This window comes from Bubalus bubalis, chromosome 7 (genome assembly GCF_019923935.1).
Source record: "Bubalus bubalis isolate 160015118507 breed Murrah chromosome 7, NDDB_SH_1, whole genome shotgun sequence".
Taxonomy (NCBI): domain Eukaryota; kingdom Metazoa; phylum Chordata; class Mammalia; order Artiodactyla; family Bovidae; genus Bubalus; species Bubalus bubalis.
The window spans coordinates 11,892,405-11,914,516 of NC_059163.1; the positions used below are offsets into that span (position 1 = coordinate 11,892,405).

Consider the following 22,112-nt stretch of genomic DNA (forward strand, 5'->3'; position numbering starts at 1 on the left):
TCAGCAACATCATGTCACAAGATAAATCAGTGTTCCTGAGCTGCATGCTTAGTCAGTCAGTCGTATCCGACTCTTTGTGACCTCATGGACTGAAGCCAGTCAGGCTTCTCTCTCCCTGGGGATTCTTCAGGCAAGAATACTGGAGTAGGTGGCCATGCCCTCCTCCAGGGAATCTTGCCAACCCAGGGATCGAACCCACATCTCTCGCATTACAGGCAGATTCTTTTCCATCTGAGCCACCAGGGAAGCCCAAGAATACTGGAATGAGTAGCCTATCCCTTCTCCAGGGCATCTTCCTGACCCAGGAATTGAACTGGGGTCTCCTGCATTGCAGGCAGATTCTTTACCAGCTGAGCTACTAGGGACGCCCAAACAGTGTTCCATGTGCATATAAACCCATATGCTTCCATGTTACTCAGCAATGTTTCCAGATGTTCTGGTAATTTCAAAGTGCCACATGAGGACCTCATGTGTGTTTAAGGACACCCTTCGGGTTGGGAGACCTCAGCCTCCTATAGCTTAATTTATTGCACTGAACTCAAGAAGAGGAAGTCCCAGCCCTACACAGGTCACACCACCCAAACTCTGCGGCTGCATTTCACAGGAAACCAAACCTAAAAGGACCTAGGAGGAGGGTTTTGCTAAAGGACACTGCTGAACATTGAGAATTTTTCAACCCCCTGCCTCCTGGATTACTGGCTCCTGGAGTTCTCCGTAATGCCCTCACAGACCTCTCACGCAAGGGACATCTCAGCACAAGGCTGTTTGCACTCCCGACACTGCTCAGGTAAACCTCGTAGGCCAGCCTCATCTGAGTGGTCATCTCACTGTCATAGAGGATCATTAAGAGAAAGCTGACAGCGAGAATAAAAGGTGTTTTCTAACATGAATGCTGGGCCATCTATAAAGCATAGAAAGGGAGAAAAGAAACCAGCTCCCTTGATCGGTTTTTAAAGATCCCTTTCTTCTGCTGGAAGAAAGAATCGAGATACTGACCCACAAAAATTTAAAGATGAAATGTTTTCAATCTTATTCTGACCGTTGGCAATTCAGATTTAAAGTCAGGCTGGTCACCAGCTTTCTTGACTGATGTTCATGACAACAGCCACCTGGAAAGGCAACCTCCATTCAAAGTAGGCCATTGAAAGTAGAAGTTAACTCCTGGAGCCTTTGTGGGTGGATATTTCTTAAATGTTCTAAATTGAAGTGGTTTTTTTTTTTTTTTTCCTGTGTTGGGCTCAAGGAGTATGGACTTTGCAATCATGCTCATTGTCTTCCCTCTCCAGGGGCAAGGAGCTCAAGAGGGAGAGTGAAGTTGCCTCGAAATGCCCACCCTCTATGGGTGCCAGGAGGCATCTCTTCTAGATGTCTCTTCTTCTTAGAGATAAACAAATGATAGAGTTAGAATAAGACAGAAAAGAGAATGTGTCATCAAAGTGTCTATACTTTAAAGGATACTGATGTAGTTGGACTTCATCAGTACTGATTTTACTAGGATGTACCCATTTACTTATCTAATTATCTCTCTTTATTGTGGTGTATGTGCATGCTAAATTGTTTCAGTCATGTTCGACTCTTTGCAACCCTATGGACCATAGCCCACCAGGCTCTTCTGTCCATGGGATTCTCCAGGTAAGAATATTGGACTGGGTTTCCATGCCCTCCTCCAGGGGATCTTTCCCACCCAGGGATCAAACTGTCCTCTCTTACATCTCTTCTGCATTGGCAGGTGAATTCTTTACCTCTAATGCCACCTGGGAAGCCCCTCTATTGCAGCATGACCTCTCAATGCTGTTCCTTTGGATCTCCAAGGACCACCCAGACCACAGGGAACAGTTATGTCAAAAATCAGAAAGTCAGTTTTAAGTTAGGAACAGTTATCTCAAAAATCGAGAAGTCAGTTGTAGGTTAGGCAAACGAGGTCAGCAAAGAACATAGTTTCAGAAATTATCTGAGAAACTTAAGATAAAATATGCCCTAGAGAAGCAAGAAGGCTAACTGGGGTTTATTTAGTACTTACCAACCAGTCTATAGCAATCCACTCCAGTATTCTTACCTTGAAAATCCCTTGGACAGAGAAGCCTGGTGGGCTACAGTCCACAGGGTCATAATGAGTTGGACATGACTTAGCAATTAAATGAACCAGTCTATATGCATTAACTCACTTAATCCTTACACCCAAACTTGAGAGTTAGATATTGTTTTGCCTGGTTAACAGATGAAGAACTCGAGTGGCCAAGTTAATATTCAAAGTTGTCCTGTCACTAATATCAGTAACAGAATAGAAAACTACCCTGATTTGCACCTGATTCTGCCTGATATTGGAGAAGGAAATGGCAACCCACTCCAGTGTCCTTGCCTGGAGAATCCCATTGACGGAGGAGCCTGGTGGGCTACAGTCCATGGGGTCGCAAAGAGTCGGACACAACTGAGTGACTTCACTTTCACTGGCTGATATAAAAGGTGGCCACTGTTTCTTTGCAGCTTCATAAGCTCACTTTGAATCCATTCCTAGAGTGGTTTTTTACACCAGCCCTATTTTTAATTAATTATTATTATTTTTGTCTCTACTGGGCCTTTGTTGCTGTGCACAGGCTTTCTCTAGTTGCAGCAAGTGGCTACTCTTCATTGCAGGCTTCTCATTACAGGGGCTTCTCCTGCTGTGGAGCACAACCTCAGTAGGAATGCAGGCTCAGTAGTTGTGGTGTACAGGCTTAGATGCTCCATGGCATGTGGAATCTTCCCAGACCAAGGACCAAACTCATGGCCTTGGCATTGACAGGTAGATTCTTAACCACCTGAGATCCTTACCCCAGCCCTCTTAATGGTGGCATTGCTTTTATTTTCTCCAAGCAGCTCTTTCAGATGATTTCATGAACAGCTCCATTCTAAAACCACAGATTATGGTTTTCTGTACCACCTGGCCAACCCTGGCTTAATGCCCAGGAACCTGTTTCTAGCTCACTCTGCCATAAGTCAGGTGCTCTCTTGAAAAGACTATAGGATTTTACATCTGAGTAAGTTGATCAGGATCCAAATTCCACAGCTTGACCAGATATGCTACTTTATTCCCTCCAGTCCTACATCTTTATAATGGAGCAAGAGCACATCACTAGTACTGACAACTCTTTTTAGCCTCAATAATATGATATTTATATTAAATAACATACAGCATATATTAATATCGGGTTGGCCAAGAAGTTCATTTGAGTGTTTCCGTAAGATGTAACTGAAAAACCCAAACATTTTGGCCAGCTATACTTAGTATGTGCTCAATAAATGTTTGTTTGTTTGTTTGTTTTTCTCTCTCTCTCATTGGAAAAGACTCAGATGCTGGAAAATTGAGGGCAGGAGGAGAAGGAGATGACAGAGGATAAGATGATTGGATGGGATCATTGACTCAATGCACGAGTTTGAGCAAACTCTGGGAGATAGTGAAAGGGAAGTCTGGCATGTTGTAGTTCATGGGGTTGCAAAGAGTCAGACATGACTGAGCAACTAAGTAATAACAATTAAGTATGTGCTCAATAAATGTTGTTTTTTTCTCCATTACTTTCTTTTCCTCACCCCACATCAGCTCTGGCCTTATGCTTAAAACATGCTCACAATCAGCATGGAATTTATTAATATAGAAAACTTTATGAATATTTTATTTTTATAAACTCATTAGAGAATAGTAATATACCACAGTTGCATAGCCTCATAGAATCAACAGAGTCCTTGGGCACTTTTTTTTTAATTTAATGATCTTAACTGCTTAATGAAGTAGGCAGGGCAATGTTAGATGTTGAAACTGAGGCTCAAAAAGTTGATGAGGATGGACAGTATGGTGATATGGAAAAGAGGCTTTGAGATTAGTCAAAACGAATATGAATGTGGTGTGTGATTTAAATATGTGTTTGGGGGTAAGTGACTTATCTCTCTGAGTTTTGGTTAGCTGTTGTTTGTATTATGTAGTCTGAAATGGTGTGGGTTAGTACACACTAGAGGTTACTATGAGGATGAAAGTGAATGTATATATTGTGTCTGACACAGAGGAGACATTCAGGAAACAGACAAATGGCAACTCTATAGTGTTCCTGCCACATCACAACAGATAGGTGAGCTAGTACTGGAAATACCATTTTACGAATGCCATCACACAAAGCAGTTAGTTTCACCCTCGTAGGCAATCGCCAAGGTCCACCAAGACTTGAGTTCTGAACAGTTGCTCCAAGATGTGCCTACCCTTCCTAGCATGAAAAAAAGGTCCAAAGGAGTTAAATTATTGAATAGAGATAAGTGGTTAAATCTAAGTCAGATTTAAGATTTTTAACAGATTGAACAAAACTTTCAGCAATTTGGGGAAGTAACTTACCAATAAGACTGAGAAATATCAGATTATATAGGTTAGATAGGAGTGGCTTGATAAGGAAAAATGATCATGAAAACCAGAATTATGGGAAACTGTAATCATAGAAATTTTGCTATTTTTGTTACTTTCACAGACAGAATACATTGGGAATCATCATCATGTTTATTCAAAATTAAGGTTAATTGGTTTAATTTTAATCCTGTTCTCCAAATACCAGTGACCAGAAAAAATTGCCATTTGAATGCCTGCTGTGTGCTGGGCAATGAATACTCACTGTTTTCCACTGTTTTAGTAGATAAATTAGTTCTCAGTCTGTAAAAGAGGATACCAAGGTTCAGAGAGACTCCATACACTGTCCATTTCAAAGCAGAAAGAGGAGCCAAGTCTGTTGAAATCCCAAGCTCCTGCTCTTTGCACTGCATGCCATCAGGGCCCTGCTGAATGTGTTCAGGGTCATGATCATAGCATCACTGTCCTTCCAACTAACCAATAGCATTTTAGGACTCCCAGATATACCATTAGCAATAGTAAAATATGTGTGTGAGTTTGGATTTTTGCACTTCATTGGTGATGCTCACTGAAACATTGCTTCCCAAACATCTAAGCCTGAGAATTAGAACCCCACCAGTTTAGATGTCTCTGTGAATAGCTATGTGTGCTATGAAATAAGATAAGCCAGAAGGTCTGGACATAACACGGCAATTCAGTAGCCATGTGTTTGAGGGCACAGCCCTTATTGTGATGTCTTCTCTGTTGATTCTAGCATGAGATAAAGATGAAGGGTGGCCAGTAGTCAAGCCCAACATCTGAAAGAATTGAGCCTATACAGGGCACCCAAGGACCCACATTTCATCATCAAATCAGCAGATTCAGAAAGACTAAATTTATACAAGGCACCCTGAGTTAACAGGACTTGAGGGCATTGTCTCACTCTGGTACTCTGGCCCATACATCCATCTTCTGTGACTTTGTTCAAGTATGAAGGGTGTATTCAAGTTGTAAGTTCCCTCCCAACAGGTGAATCTACACGAGATATCAAATAACTGTCAGGAGCTAGCTTGATGAGCACCGAGTCCAAGCTGTGTCAGTACAGTAGCTGGATTTGCCCAGCTACTGATGATCTAATGACTTGATAGGCACCTGGGAGCCAGTCTGTGCCCTCCCCCCCACCCCATGGCTACTTATGAATATTCATAGAGCTGGGCAAGTCTAGGGATCTGCTGGCCAGCTCCATCTCTCTCTGGTCCCTCCCAGAGAACACCTCCACACTCTGCTCATCCCAGACTCCTATTTCTGTTACCAAGTTCTCCCTACCACCCCATCCATCTGGTGAGAAATAGATAGCCTGGGTTTGAGTTCAAACTTTCCCTTCCTAGCAGGATGATTTTAGACAAGCTATTTAACTTCTCAGAAACTTAGGCTATTATTTACAAATTGGAATTGGCAATACCTAACTTCTGAATGTGTGGTGAGAAATGAGATGTAGTATGTAAAATTTACGTATTATAGTGTCTAAGAAGTATGAAGTGCAATATAAATGAGAGTGGCTACATTATCATTTTTAGCACTGTTATCGTGAGTTATTTTATATTCAGACAAACCATCATTAGAATCTTTGGGAGTTTGGGTCTCTTTCTAAGAATGTTGACCTACAGAAGTCTTATTATAAGGTGATTTCTACAGAAAGGTAATCTTGTCATTTTTCCATTTATTTTAATCAGCCATTTATCAAAGCCTTAGGAGTATCTTCCAACTCCCCAAATGTACTTATCTTCTGAAAACACAAAGATTTAATGAAAAATGATGCCAACTTCTTTAGAATACTTTCCTTGTCAATTTTATATCCTCAGTATTCTTCATGGTACATAGAAATTGCTCAATAGTTGCTTGTTGAACTAGATTTGCCTAACAGTTAATAGTTTACAAAATACTTTCACTTCCATAATCATGAGGTCTTATATCCCCATTTTTTCAGAAGAGAGATATAGAGGCTCAGTTGTACAATTCATTGTACAATCTGGCATACCTGGACTTAGAGACCTGCCTTGCCCCTGGCTAGGGAAGTGATCCTGAATAGAAAAGGGGATAAGGAAAACCTTAATTACATGGAGGAAGTTCAGTTCAGGAGTTAAGTTCTAAATGCGCTTTAAGTCACAAATTAAGTGATGGTCTCATCTGAATCCATACTGTGAATGTGTCTGCTGGACAGATTTGGCTCAAGAGGACTTGTGCTGAATGCAATGACAGAATGGTTCAATACTGAAAAATCTGGGTCACTCAGATTGTTGCCTTACAATGGAGTCTAAATTACACAGGATGTTACATAGGGTTCTGGCATTCTGTAAATAGTATCATCATCAACATTATCATTATTATTAAGTTATATTACTCTTGAAAGTGAAAGTCATTCAGTCCTGTCCAACTCTTTTCAACCCCATGGACGGTAGCCGCCAGGCTCCTCTGTCCAGGGAATTCTCCAGAAAAGAATACTGGAGTGGGTTGCCATTTCCTTCTCCAGGGGATCTTCCCAACCCAGGGATTGAAGCCAGGTCTCCCACATCGCAGGCGGATTCTTTACTGCCTGAGCCATTAGGGAATACTGGCTTTTCAGGCCTCTTCGTGTATTTTTAGGTTTCCTTCAAACTTCTTTGAAGTCCTTATGGTGAAACAGGTCCTCAGAGATGACTAGCATACAGCAGGTGTCTAACAAATAACTGCTTGCAGAATAACAGTGCTTTCGCCATTGGACATGAAACTTCCGTGGGAGGTAGGCTGCCCTATATGTTCTGATTGACAGATAAACAGGCCCATCCCTAAATCTCAGTTTATTTTCTTACATCTTTCTTTCTCCCAAAATTCTCCTTTGGTTCTGCCCTAATGCATTAATCAATCAGTGGAGAATTCATCGCAGTTGGGATTAATCTGGGCCTGGCAGTTGTTTAGTCACTAAGTCATGTCGGACTGTTTTGCAACCTCAAAGACTGTATCCCACCAGGCTCCTCTGCCCATGGGATTTCCATGCCAGAATACTGGAGTGCGTTGCCATTTCCTTCTACAGGGGTATCTTCCCAACCCAGGGATCGAATTTGTGCCTCCTGCATTGCAGGCGGATTGTTTATCCCTGAGCCCTCCGGGAATCCCAGGCCTGGCAGCACCTGCCCCCGGTCAATGCGCTTCTAGCGTCATCTCTGAGTGCCACATGAGAAAAGGAGCGGGCTCAACAAGTAAACTCTGAATAAATAAGAGAACACCAAACTAGGCTCCTGATAATCTACATTTTATTTTGCTCTAGTTCCATTTTATCTGAACAGTAAAATAATATTAATGAGAAAAGTGCAGAAAGGGGAAGGGTGGAGGGAAAGGAGGAGGAAGTTGGAGAAGAAGGAAGGGAGGACAAAGGGGAGAGAGAAAATGTGAAAGCAAAATGAGTGAACGAGGAGAAGAGAGGATAGAGAGGCCATTTACTACAAAGTAAGGGAAAGGGGAACAGGGAAAATCTTACTAATTTTGCTACTGGAAAAAAAAAAAAAAAAGGAACTCTTTCTGCAGAAGAGAAAAAGAGATGGCCTTTGAAAATCAAAAACACTAAGAGGAATAAATTCCAAAGCAATAGACTGCACCCAGTTCATTAAGGGTGTTTTCAAAATCACTTAATATTAAAATGGATGCACATGAACATGGCCTTAAGATATTGAAGAGAAGTTATTTGTTATCAAGACAGTTGCAAAATCTTTTTAAAAATTATGTCCATACTTACTAGAAAAACTTGGAAAGCAATCTCCCATATTCCTTTAAAAAAAAATCTATAATAGCAATCCACTTGACTTCAAATGCCTCCATTCATCGAAAATCCAATAAAATTAAAAGTTAAATTAAATTTAGCTGATTGTCCTGACCAGGACATAGAATTAGAAATCCAATCAGCATATATCTTTCTCTAACTATGTGTACCTTTAAAATGTAACTTTGTCATTTGTGATATGAAAATAGAGGAAAATTACATATGGTGAGGACCAAATAAATGAATATCTGCATCTGAGAAATCTTGATTTCAATATGTTTGCTCAAAATTTGTGCACCATGCACACACACACACACACTTCCTGCCCCTCTTCACAAAATATACACAAAATATACGTCCACATGTCACACCCTCCTTCAACTCCAAATAACAGCCATCACTTTATGTATACTGGGTGTGATTGTGTAGGGAATCAGATGAAGGCTGCATTTATTTTATATTCATTTCTTTTCTTGTTTTAATAAGAAAAAGCAGCCACTTTTAATTTAGACCTGCTCCTCCAGCCTTGACCCAGTTTTGGTTGCAGTTATACAGCTTACCTTTATGACTGATTCTAACATCCTCTTCAGCAATTCTTAGTTTGCTTCTGGTCATTTCCTATATCTATTTAAGTACCTTATCTTATTACAACTATGTTTCTTAAACTTTGCAATAAACAGAGGCTAGTATTTTTATAAGCTTCATCTTTGAGGAATAAGTGAGAAATACTTGAGAGCAAAAAAAAAGTCCTTACTGCAAAAGCATTGTTTTCCCTTCATGAAATATTAATTTCAGATCAGGTTGAAATGCAGCAGAAATATTTATGATAAAAATGTCTCAGTTTGGTAGCATGGGTGAACTCCCAGTGGACAACAAGAGTTCTCCTGGATAACAAGGAAATGTGATTTGTTACTTTACATGTTTCCAATTGTTTAAACTGCTTATGATACCATAAGGGTATTAATTATTTTGGGATTAAGATTCTCCCCCAAATTCCATCTATTTATAAAGCAATTCTTTCCTTCCTAACACATCCACTGAGACTCCAAGTGGGTTACAAGCTCAGAAGTAGCCTTTCTGATTTTAATGCCCAAATTTAATGTACATTCTTTTGGAGGTCTTAAGCACACTCCCAGTCTATAGAATCTTGTTTCTTTAATTTCAATTTTTTCTGAAATATTGATGTGTTTTAACCATCAAATCCATTACCTTTACAAAATACTTTTCAACCTACAAAGTGAGCAAATCTTTGGGATCATCTCCAAAATGGTGGGATTAATGGCCTAAATGGATGACTAGGATAGGAACTCCTTTACTCTCAGAATCCCAGTCAAGCCATGCACCTCTCTTGACATGGCCCTCTTTATACCTTGAGGGAGGTGAAAGAGACTTATAGGGAGGGCAGGGATGGATGGAACAGCTATTTCTCAAACAGGTTCATTTTGGACTCCCAGGGCACCCCAGAAGCCTGCTGCTGCTGCTGCTAAGTCGCTTCAGTCGTGTCCGACTCTGTGTGACCCCAGAGACGGCAGCTGACCAGGCTCCCCTGTCCCTGGGATTCTCCAGGCAAGAACACTGGAGTGGGTTGCCATTTCCTTCTCCAACGCATGAAAGTGAAAAGTGAAAGGGAAGTTGCTCAGTTGTGTCCAACTCCTAGCAACCCCATGGACTGCAGCCTACCAGGCTCCTCCGTCCATGGGATTTTCCAGGCAAGAGTACTGGAGTGGGGTGCCATTGCCTTCTCCACCCCAGAAGCCTAGGGGGTCTGTAAACCCCAGGGGAACTGTATTACTCAAATGAATGCATAGATGCACATAGCAAAATAAATTAATGACGAGCATATTCCAGCCCTTTCTCTTAGGCTTTGGAGCCTGGTGTACATTCAGGCAATTCTAGCACTCGGCGTGGCATTTATGATTAGCCCTGTATTGGCTTCTACCTCTTAATGCAGTTGGTATTTTCCCTTGTTGGAGAAATAAACAGGCATCATGAAAAAGGAAAAAGGTATCTTCTTTCTATGGATTCCCAGAGGGCTCAGGGTCTCTTCCTGCTCAGACCCTTCCTGACCATGGGACCTAGGAGGCCAGGTACAGTCTCTTGGTACAGGCAGGATTCAGGCAGCATCCCCATGGCAGAACCAACTCTTGACATGTTAGCACCGTTTGTAATAAGCGCCCTGCTGTGACTGACAGATGGCACTGGAGCATCACTTCCCTTTCAGCAAGAGCCATGCTTTGGCTTTATTTCTGTGGCTAACTGGGAAGAGAAACTGAAATCAATGCCTCGGTTCCTATAGAAAATAAATGCACAAAACACGATGAAATGTCCCCATTTCTGGGGTGCTGCAGCCTCTCAGGGTGCCTGAATGAAGGCAAGTATCTAATGGTGCTATTTTATCTCAGATCACCTCTAGATCATGGAGATTCCTGGAGAAAGACCTGCAGCCCTGGGGGTGGCAGTGGGGGCTGTGGGGAAAGGTTCCTCAGCATGGAGACCCTTCCCCACTCCCATTATCATGTCCCAACTAGGGGTCAGGGTTATTTCTAAGGAAAATTACAGGGGCCTTGGGAAGAAGTTCCTGACCCACAGGGAACTGGTGGATCCCCTCTGGGCATGCCTCCACTGTATCCCTCTAGCTCCTTATGTTCCTCTATTATTTATAGATATACATCTTTAATCTCACTACCTTAGAGTTATTTATGGCACTATGGAGAACAGTATGGCGGTTTCCTAAAAAGTAAAAATAAGACAACCATATAACCCAGAAGCAATTTCACTACTGAGCATATACCCTGACAAAACCATAATTCAAAATGACACATGCACATCACAATAGCCAGGACATGGAAACAACTTAAATGTCCATCAGCAGATGAATGAAAAGGAAGATACGGCATTTATATACAACAGAATATTACTCGGCCATTAAAAAGGAACAAAACTGGGTCATTTGTGGAGACGTGGATGGACCTCGAGACTGTCATATAGAGCGAAGTCAGAGAGAGAAAAATAATCTATATTAATGCACATATGTGGAACCTAGAAACGTAGTACAGATAAACCTATTTGCAAGGAAGGAATAGAGATATAGAAAACAGCATGGACATGGCGGGAGGAAGAAGGGATGAGCTGGGAGATTGGGGCTGACCTATGCGCACTACAATGTCCAAACAGGTACCCAGTGGGAACCTGCTATCACAGCCCAGGAAGCTCAGCTCAGCGCTCTGTGATGACCGAGAGGGGCGGCTGGAAGGGAGGACGTGTATGTGTACATATAGCTGGTTCATTTCATTGTACAGCAGAAACTGGCACAAAATTGTAAAGCAACTATACCTCAATAAAGCAATAATAAAAAATAAAACGAAGTACTATGGAAAAAGCAGACAAATGCTATGAGGGCAGAGCCTTGCTCTGTGGTGTCTAATCCCTAGTATCTGGACCATGTCCAGCACTTAGCAGACCTCAGTACATGTTTGCTGAATACATGAATAAATTCTGAGGAGGGCATGGCAACCCACTCCAGTATTCTTGCCTGAAGGATCCCATGGACAGAGGAGCCTGGCAGGCAGTCCATGGGGTCACAAAGAGTTAGACACAACTGAAGGGACTGAGCATGCACGCAGGACTGCTAGGAGAAGCAAGTGTGGCTATTGTACTTTCTGTAAGAGTGAGAAGTGTTAGTGAGTGGGGGGTGCTGAGCAGATGGAAATGAGTGAACTGAGGTTCTTACATCCACTTCCTCTGCCTCACTGCCCGATAACATGCCTGGGGTATTTAAAAAATACCAATATCTGGACTCCAGCCTGTAGAGCTGACTCAGACTTTTGGAGGCATCATTATATTGCATTGGCCAAAAAGTTTGTTCAGGTTTCCATAACAAGTTATGGAAAAATCCAAATGAACTTTTTGGCCAACCCAAGAAAGAATCCACACCTCCCTCATCTGGTGGTCATGATTTGCAGGTAAGCACTTCTTATTTCTGGAGACTAAAACCCAAAAGTGACGTAAGGCATTTAATTGTAAAAGTTCAAGTTAATGTGAATCACCATTTCTCCATGTCTTAACTATCTTCTGTTCTCATGTCTTCCTGACAAGAGTCTTACTGACAGCTATTATGTTACCCCCATTTTATAGATAGGCAAACTGAGGCTCACAGCAGGTAGACAAGGTGTCCCAACACCTAACTGAAACCTTTGAAGTCCAGTGGTTTGTAAAACCATCTTGTAGAGCAGGCTACCTGCCACCTCTGAATGTTCGGTTTGGTTTTGTAGAAAATAAGAATGAGAATACAGATCATATGGGGTTACTATGCCAGCAGCTGGGGGCACACAGTAGATGCTCAGTGTTTGTTCCATCTTTTTAAAAAGTGTATAGGTCGGGAAGGGACGGGCATGGTCTTTAATAGGTCACATTTGTAGAACTGACGGACATGAATCTTTGTCTGATTCACCACATCCCATTCTCACCACATCCTTTACAAAAATGACTCAGACCTCAGCGCTCTCAGACGGGGCTTAGACATTCTGAGTAGAGCAAAGCCCTGTACTCTTCACGGAGGGTCATCCATTCTGTCTTGTGGACAGCACCACTTGGCTGACTCATCCTCTGATATGGGTCAGTAAGACCCCAGTTTTGCTTTTGAAATGCCAGAGAAGTTGGGATCCCTTCATAATATTTTAAAATTATTTTTGTACAATACATTGCTCACATCTCTTAAAAGCTGCTAGTAAAATCTCTCCTTTAAACTTTTACTAAGATTTTAAAATACAAACCTAATAAGCACTGATGTTACAGATTGCATAATTTTCAAAGGTTTAGGTACAAAGCAAAAGCTAAGAATTCCTTCCCCAGCCACTCCTCTGTCCACCGCTGATGCCCTAAGTGTTAGCACTTTGTCAAAAGTCTCTCTGCAATTTTGCTCTGCGAGGAGCTCTATTAAAGAAGACAATAAAATGTGAGAAACATAATAACATACTTCCAACTTTTTTAAACCATTCTTTGTCACCAAGTATGGAGGGATTGCAGTTTTTAAATGGATTTTTTAAAGGAATCTTTGAGCTGGAAGAGACCTATTGGGCCCAACCTTTTCATTATTCAGATGAAAAAAACAATGAGGTCCAGAACATTCCAATGCTTTGTTCAAGGCTACACCGTGGATGGCTGGAAAAGAGCTTTCCTGACCACCTCCCCAAGGCCTCTGATCCTAGGTTATAAGCTTTGGAGGAAAATACCCTGTACCTGTGATTTCTTCACATTGTACATAAGCTTGAGCTGAAAGCTAGGCACAGGGGTAGGTAACCCTCCACAAAGATAGCCTTATTTTGACTCATTTCAGCATAACTTAAAACTCCTGGTTAATGAACTCAAAGGAATGAAGGAATTATATCATAAGCAAGACATTCAAAATCATAAATGCTCCCAAAGTGGGAAAGGGGTTACAAATTTGACCTGCATTACTGTAATCAAGTCACTGAATTACTCTAAATATTAATATCCAAAAATCAATGTCCATAACCATGCTCTGTGCTTAGTCACTCAGTCGTATCCAACTCTTTGTGACCCCATGGACTGATTCCCACCAGGCTCCTCTGTTCATGGGGATTCTCCAGGCAAGAATACTAGAGTGGGTTACCATGCCCTCCTCCAGGGCATCTTAGCAACCCAGGGATTGAACCCAAGTCTCCCACATTTCAGGTAGATTCTTTACCATCTGAGCCACCAGGGAAGCCCAAGAATACTGGAGTGGGTAGCTTATCCCTTCTTCAGGGATCTTCCCAACCTAGGAATCAAACCAGGGTCTCCTGAATTGCAGGCATATTCTTTACCAGCTGAGCTACCAGGGAACCCTGTCCATAACCGTACATATCCAAATATAATATGACCAATGTTAAAACAACTTGCAAGCTTTACTTTGTTATGCAAGGGAAGGCATATCCATATTTCCATAATGTTTATAGTTTGTAGGATATTTTCAGAGGCATCAGCTTATTTCACACTTAATTCTGGAAAGAGATGACATGGACATTCCCATTTATAAAGGAAGAGAGGCCAAGTGCTCCTACAAGGTCATGTGCTGGTTAATGACAGCACTGGAAGTCAGTTTTCAGTCCAGGACTCTTCCAGTAACTGATGTGCATTGCTTGTGTTATATTGATGAAGTCCTCTTCCTCACTGGACAAGACAACTTACAAAGAGGCTGTGAACTGGACACTCCACAGTCATCCAGAGAGAATGGCCAGAGTACCTAATGGCCAACCCCCTTTCCCTGTGTCCTTTGTTGACCTAGAAGCACAGGGTGAGGCTTGCTGTAGGGTAGGACATAGGGTATCTGGGGAACTGGAGTTTAGTCCCAGTTTTTTAATAACTTTCTTGAAACCAGTGGTCCAAGATCACACAGCACAAATCCAAATCCCATCCTTTGTCACGCATGGTCCTTGACAATCAAAACCCAATAGACCTTCCCAGGTTCTTTTTCACATGCTACCAATATCCAAGCTGCTGGCCTCTGTGATCCCATCAAGCCATGCAAAGTCTCTGTGTCACACTATATATTCTAACATCTTCACACCCTTGCACATGGCACCCCATTTACCCAGAACAACTTCCATAAATCAAGAAGATGCTGACTTAATCTGCAAGATCCAGATCAATTATGATCTCCTTTATGAAGATCCCCTGGGCTGTCCAAGACAGAGTCAGAATTCATTCTGTTTTATCTGCATCTGTTTTTATAAAGCACTTTGCTAACAACCATCATAGGGGGAGTTAGAATAGAATCTACCTTATACTGAGTTTTAGGCATGCCTGGAGGGAAGGCACAATATTTGAATAAAGTTAGTTTTCTGTAAATGGCTATTGGATAGATGAATGAATGGATGGGTGGATGGATAGACGGACATATGGATGGCAGAATGATCTAGGAGTACCTAAAGCTCAGTGGGCAATATGGTTGAATTGCTAGGAAACGGAATGCTTGAGTCCTGTAGATTTGGGCTCTTATTGCAGATGGGTGACCTTGGATGCATAATTTAACCTCCAAGGATCTCATTCTCTTTAAAAGTGAAATCCACTCTCTACCCCACTGCACTAGCTGGGAGCCCCAGGAGGCTGATGGATAGAAGTCATACCAATGGCTCCTCACACTTGGCTTCCTGTTGAGTTTGGTCAGTGGAAGAGATTCAGGGCAGGAGACCCATGAGATGTAGATTTTTATTCCACCCACCACAGCTCAATCCCTGCGAGTCCCTCACCTGAAAGTCGCAGTTCTTTTCCCATCAGCCTGCTTCTGGATCCCCGTGACCACTGGCTCCCTTGACCCCTCCTGGCATGTGCACAGGCACAGCCCCTCAGGCCCCTCACAGTCCTTTGGGATTCCCTACACCCTGCCCAGACCTTTTAAACCGTCTCTTTATTAAACTGTTCTCAGATTACCCAATTTGAGGGTGCCATCTGTTTCTTGCTGGAACCCCAACTGATCCCATGAGTAATATCCTTTATACCTCCCAGAGTCTCTGTGCAGCTAAATGGGGATCATGGATGTAAAGTCCTTGTTGAATACTCTCAGGGTCTCTGCTGCTGATTTATATGATAAGTGGGACTAATGATCTCTCCAACGCAAGCGAATACAAGCCACAAATAAACTGTGGTGTCCTACATGACGCGGTATATAAATATAACTCCCAATAAATATTTCATGGCAAAGTTGCACTCTGAAAGGAAAAGCATCCTTTCTGCACGCACTTGGGCTCCCCAGAGCAGAGCTCGGGCTAATGAGCCCTGGGCGCCCAGGGGAAGCACGATGGCAGGTCAGGCAAAACCAGGCTTGCTCAGGATAGGTTTGCCCAGCTCCCCCGGGGGCAGATTGGATGAATGCTGACATGAATGCTGACAGAAAGAGGACAGCGTGTCAGGGAAGACGTCCTCTCCCCCATCCCCTCCCGAAATAAACCAATTATCAACCTGGATTGATTCTCTCTCTGTCGTTTCCTCTAAGCTGCCACCTGTATCCCGTCTTAACAGGAAGCGACAGGAGCCTATTCACCAGAATTAAAACATGTTGGGGAAGGCCCAGTAATGAGCTTGCTTTTGTTTCCACAGGCTGAGTTGAAGATCCCTCTCATTTGCCGGGTGCCAAGAAAGATGAACAGACCGTAAGTACCGCAAGGTCGCCTTGAGCGCGCACCTCGCGTCTCCTCCATGGGGACAGGAGTAGGGTGCTGGGGAGAACTGCCGGAAGGATGCAGTGTGCCCACGTGTCACCCTGGTGCCCACGGGCTTGAGGATGTGTGGGTACTCAGTGATTTCTGCAGGAGGTTCCTTGTTCTTCCCCAGTGCAGTCGGGGATGTGGGGTTAGGCAGAGACTAGATACCCAGCATCGGAATGCCAGGAGGGCATCCAGAAATACCACCCATCCACCTCCCACCAGGGTGTGAAATGAAAATTAACAGAACCGCAGCATGCACACTTATTCCCACAGAGAGAGCCTGGAATCCAGCTTTCTGTCTGTGGAACACCCAGAGCGGGTGCTGTGGCTGGTTTAGGATCCTGTCTAAATGTGTATCTGAATCAGCAAAAATTCATCCCATTTCGGATGTAGTAAAAAAGATAGCAGGCCTCCAAAGTATAAGAAATATTTATGATGAAAAACAAAAGTCCTTTAAATTGGGAAAATTGGGTGCCCTGATTTTAAAATCAAGCTACTTATTTATTTTGCCTTTTGGAGAGGCAGCACTGTTTTTCTCCTCTGTGTGAAAAGAGCAGTCATGTGAGAAAGAACAAGGATTACAGAGTCAGGCAGACCTTGTATCAACCCCTTGCTTTGCCCTGCTGTTTTATAGCCGTACAATATTCAGGAAGTTTTACCTGTTAATAACTCCCTGGATATATTAACCCTTCCTCTGGGAAGAAGGATCTGGCCTGGAGAGGAAGACTGCCCAGGGATAGCCCATGGTAACCAGGTGATGCCGGTATCACAGGTGGGCACTGGGCATGTGGTTGACACCAGGGTGACACAGAAGCATAGCCCAACAAGAGACTTAGACCCCTCTTGGGGGGCAAAGTAGGGTTACTTTGACAGTCTCAGCAATATTTGCTACGGGCTTCTATCTGGCTTGGAGGTCGTGAATCCCTCCCCTTTAGTCCTTGCTTCTGTTTCTCTCTCTGCAGTTCTGCTCTGTGCCAATAATCTCCTTCCTAAATAGGAGAGGTGTCTCCCTTTCATGACTTGAGATGGCTTTGCTTTTAGCCAGATCTTGGTCGCTCAGCAGTTGCTCTCATCAACCTTCCCAAACGGTAGTTTTTTTGAGTTCAGCTGTAGAGTCATATTGGATGTGAAGCTGCCCATACACAGACCAGAAAACAAATCAAATCATCATAACATCATAATCATGAGTTTTCTATCTGAGGATGTTAAATCTGAATCTGTACTTTCACAAGATCCCCAGTTGATTTATATAAGCTTGTTAAAGTCTGAGCAGCATCTGACTGTAGAGGAATGCTTCACAGAGCTGTCTCTATCGCAGTACCCTGCAGAAGTATCTCGAGTATTTGTCAACTCAGGGAAGGCAGTTACGTATCAAAGGTTACATGAGTGTAAAATGGAAATTTTCTTCTCTCCCTACACACACACACACACACACACACAAATATACACACTGTACATACACACAAGATTTTGTTCTGCTACACCTTGGAGGGAGCACGCCTTCCTCTGTGAAAATCATTAACCCAGTTTGTTCAAGGCAGTAGATTTTAAATTTGACTGACCATTAGAATCATCAAGGAAGCTCCAGACAAAATTTCAGCAACTTTCCCCAGACCAAAGAAATCAGAATACCTGAACAGCGGGCCGTTCTACTAATGCACAACTGAGTCTAACCTGCAGCTAAGCTTGCAAAATTCTGGTCTAAGATATCTTACAATTCCATAATCTAGAATTCTGATTTTCTAACATGAAATTCTAAATGGCCTTTGTAACTACGGCTATTTACTCTGAGCCACTGGGCAGTTTTACAAAGAATGAATAAACATAAATGAAAGGATGATATAGAAATAGATTATATATTTATGCACATGCACACACATATGGGTACATACACAGTGCAAATATATGCTCACGCTTTCCCCTTCAAATATATCAGCTGGGTCAAAAGCATTTACTGTACTTGCTTTTTATTGCTTATCTCACTTAACATAATCTCTTTAAGCATCATCCATCTAGTGTCAATTTCTTTCCCTTTTTTTAAATTCCTTCAGTGAGTTTATTTGTTTATTTTTTTGGCTCATTTGTTTTTGAGAAGTACAAAACAAAATACAATTATTGGAGGACAAGTGCTCTACAATATTGTGTTGGCCTCTGCCACACATCAACACGAATCAGCCACACGGATACAGACGTCCCCTCCCTCCTGAACCGTTCTCCCATCTTCCCCACCATCTCACCCAGCCCGCCCCAGGTTGTCACAGGACACTGGGCTGAGCTCCTTATAGAAGGTAGAACAGCCATTGCCAGTGACTAGGGCAGGGCAAATAAGTAGCTGTTTAAAGTATATAGAGTTTCCTTTGGCAAAATGTTGTGAAGTTTGGTTGCACAATAGCATGAATATACTTACCACGACTGGACAGTATACTTAAAACGGTTGAGATGGTAAATTTAAGCTTTATATTGCTTTTCTGCTATTTAACATAAGACTCCTTTGGTATGGACATGTACACTCTGCTGTATTTAAAATGGGCAATTTACTGCATGGCACAGGGAACTCCACTCGGTGTTGTGTGGCAGCCTGGATGGATAGTTTGTGGGAGAGTGGTTACATGTATATCTATGGCTGAGTCACTTCATTGTTCACCTGAAACTATCACAACATTATTGATCAGCTATTCAGTTCAGTTCAGTCACTCAGTCGTGTCGGACTCTTTGCAACCCCATAAACCACAGCACGCCAGGCCTCCCTGTCCATCACCAACTCCCGGAGTTCACCCAGACTCACATCCATCGAGTCAGTGATGTCATCCAGCCATCTCATCCTCTGTCGTCCCCTTCTCCTCCTGATCCCAATCCCTTCCAGCATCAGAGTCTTTTTCAATGAGTCAACTCTTCACATGAGGTGGCCAAAGTACTGGAGTTTCAGCTTTAGCATCATTCCTTCCAAAGAAATCCCAGGGCTGATCTCCTTCAGAATGGACTGGTTGGATCTCCTTGCAGTCCAAGGGACTCTCAAGAGTCTTCTCCAACACCACACTTCAAAAGCATCAATTCTTCGGCGCTCAGCCTTCTTCACAGTCCAACTCTCACATCCATACATGACCACAGGAAAAACCATAGCCTTGACTAGATGGACCTTTGTTGGCAAAGTAATGTCTTTGCTTTTGAATATGCTATCTAGGTTGGTCATAACTTTCCTTCCAAGGAGTAAGTGTCTTTTAATTTCATGGCTGCAGTCACCATCTGCAGTGATTTTGGAGCCCAGAAAAATAAAGTCTGACACTGTTTCCCCATCTATTTCCCATGAAGTGATGGGACCAGATGCCATGATCTTCATTTTCTGAATGTTGAGCTTAAAGCCAACTTTTTCACTCTCCACTTTCACTTTCATCAAGAGGCTTTTTAGCTGTACTCCAATATAAAATTAAAAGTTAAAAAAAAAAAAAAATACTGAATAATATATCCTATGCCGGGCACTAAGCCAGGCCCCTCCCCTATGAAGATGAATAAGATCTAGCCCCTGCCCTCAAGAGCATTAGCCATACATTAAGCAAAGCATTTTAGTATTAGGTTAAAAGTGATGGGAACGCTCCACAAATGCTACAGAGTCCAGCTGTCCTGATTCAAAATTGCTTCTGAAATTAGCAAACTATTCTACATTTACTGTCTCTGCAACCAGACTCCTTAGTAATCAATCAAGCTACATAAAGCCTCTTTCCTTGGAACAAACTGGTGGAGTTAGAGTAGACTGATCACATGGGCCCACTGCTCATGACACCCTTGGGGCTGGATACAGGAGTCCCCGATTTGGTTTCCAGTATCTCTCCATCATTCTGGACAGAACAGATAAGAACTGTGGTGCTGCGGTTCTGGGTATTCTGGAAGAGACCATTAGAGTGATGGCTTCTAGGCCTTTCCAGTAAGAAAATGCCCTCCCTGGCCCAGCTCCTTTGGGAACTCAAACGCTCAGATCAGGGACTGATGAGGGAATAAGCACCCCCGATGTGCCCCCTTTGAAATGTGCTGAGAGGGTGTAACAGTTAGCTCACTTTGTTTACCCTTAAAATGATTCCTAGTTCCCGTGGAAATTTCAGAAAATATACAAATATACAAAGAAGGAAACAAAAATCACCAATTATCCTAGGACCCAGAAATAACCGTGTTTTGTTACCAGTCCTTCTCATTATTCTATGTCTTGTGTAATATTTGGAAATTTCAAGAAGTCTACTTTTAAAACTTGTATTGTTTTCAGTTATTCATTCAATAATACTGTTTTATGTTATAATCATTGTCCCATGTTAGTAAGTCCTCTTCAAAAGCAGAGTGTTTTAAGGCTTGTGTTAAAATAAGATCCACAATCCCATAGCCATAATTCCAAAGTCAAGAGGCTTCCAAATACTGAAAATTTTTGGTAACTAGAGTGAGAACAAAATTTGACCCTCGATGAGGTGAAGTTATGGATGTTCTTCATTTATCCCACTTACTGTGAAAAACCCACACACTTTGTGTTTAATGACTACCTATTGCTCCAGAACTTACTGGAAATATTACATAGTATTCAATACACATACAATATTACTTTTCTAAATTCCAAAATATCTTGAATCACTAGACGTAAGGAATTTAGAAAGCAAATGGTGGATCTGTATTTTATCTGGTGGTTTACTTTATCTTGACCTTGGCTTTGGACATATCACTGGTTACCTATAAAGTTTTATGAGGCAGTTTTATTGCTGAGATCTAACTTAATACTTTATACTCTAGGAATAATAGCCTGTTTCACTATGATCCCCAGCATGTGACGTTGGGTGTCTTATCACAGGTAATACAATTATTCTGTGATAGTCTAGTATTACATAAGAACACAGGCTCAATCAAATCATCTAACAGAACTTACAATATTTTTTTTCCTGCTCTGGGGAACTTGTCTCTCATGTCTATTTTGGAATGAGTTTTGATGGCTAAAAAATGTTTGTCTCTAAAAGAGAGAGTCTTAATGGTATGGAACTCAAGTTTCCATATATGGTTGTAACCCCATTAGTAATAGCTCTAAGAGATATAATTAAGACTCTCCTTTTTTCTTTAGCATGCACACATAATCTTTATTAGAACCTGTGAAAAGTGAAAGTATTAGTCACTCAGTTGTGTCCAACTCTTTGTGATCCCATGGACTATGGCATGTCAGGCTCCTCTGTCCATGGGATTCTCTAGGCAAGAATACTGGAGTGGGTAGCCTTTCTCTTCTCCAGGGAATCTTCCCAGCCCTGAAATCAAACTCAGGTCCCCTGCATTGCAGGCAGATTTTTTACCACCTGAGCCACAAGGAAGCCCCCATTAGGAACTGTATACTGTGTTTAAAACCAACCACCAAGCCTATTTCAGCTTTTAGTTAATTCAAGATCACTTTACCTCCAAAACTTTTCTACCTATTTCTGTTCTGTACCATTGTTGTTCAGTCACTAAGTCATGTCGAACTCTTTGCAACCCCATGGACTGCAACATGCCAGGCTCCCCTGTCCTTCACTGTCTCCCGGAGTTTGCCCTAACTCAAGCCCATTGAGTCGGTGATGCCATCCAACCATCTCATCCTCTGTCGTCCCCTTCTCCTCCTGCCTTCAATCTTTCCCAGCATCAGGGCCTTTTTCAATGAGTTGGCTCTTTGCATAAAGTAGCAAGAGTGCTGGAGCTTCAGGGTCAGCATCAATCCTTCCAATGAGTATTCAGGGTTACTGTTCTGGAAATACATTTTTAGATGAGTGGACTCTATACACAA

General features: G+C 42.3%; 1 protein-coding gene across 2 annotated transcripts in view; it reads left to right on the plus strand.

Annotated features, from left to right (window-relative positions):
* The first annotated feature begins 584 nt into the window (after positions 1-584).
* Positions 585-22,112, plus strand: part of CLNK (cytokine dependent hematopoietic cell linker) — a 202,924-nt gene continuing 181,396 nt past the window's right edge. For both annotated transcript variants that reach the window (XM_006077343.4, XM_006077344.4), the window contains exons 1-2: positions 585-787; positions 16,233-16,285. In XM_006077343.4, the coding sequence (XP_006077405.3) occupies positions 16,275-16,285 (11 nt within the window). In that variant the 5' untranslated portion in view covers positions 585-787; positions 16,233-16,274. The remainder of the gene's footprint in view (positions 788-16,232; positions 16,286-22,112) is intronic.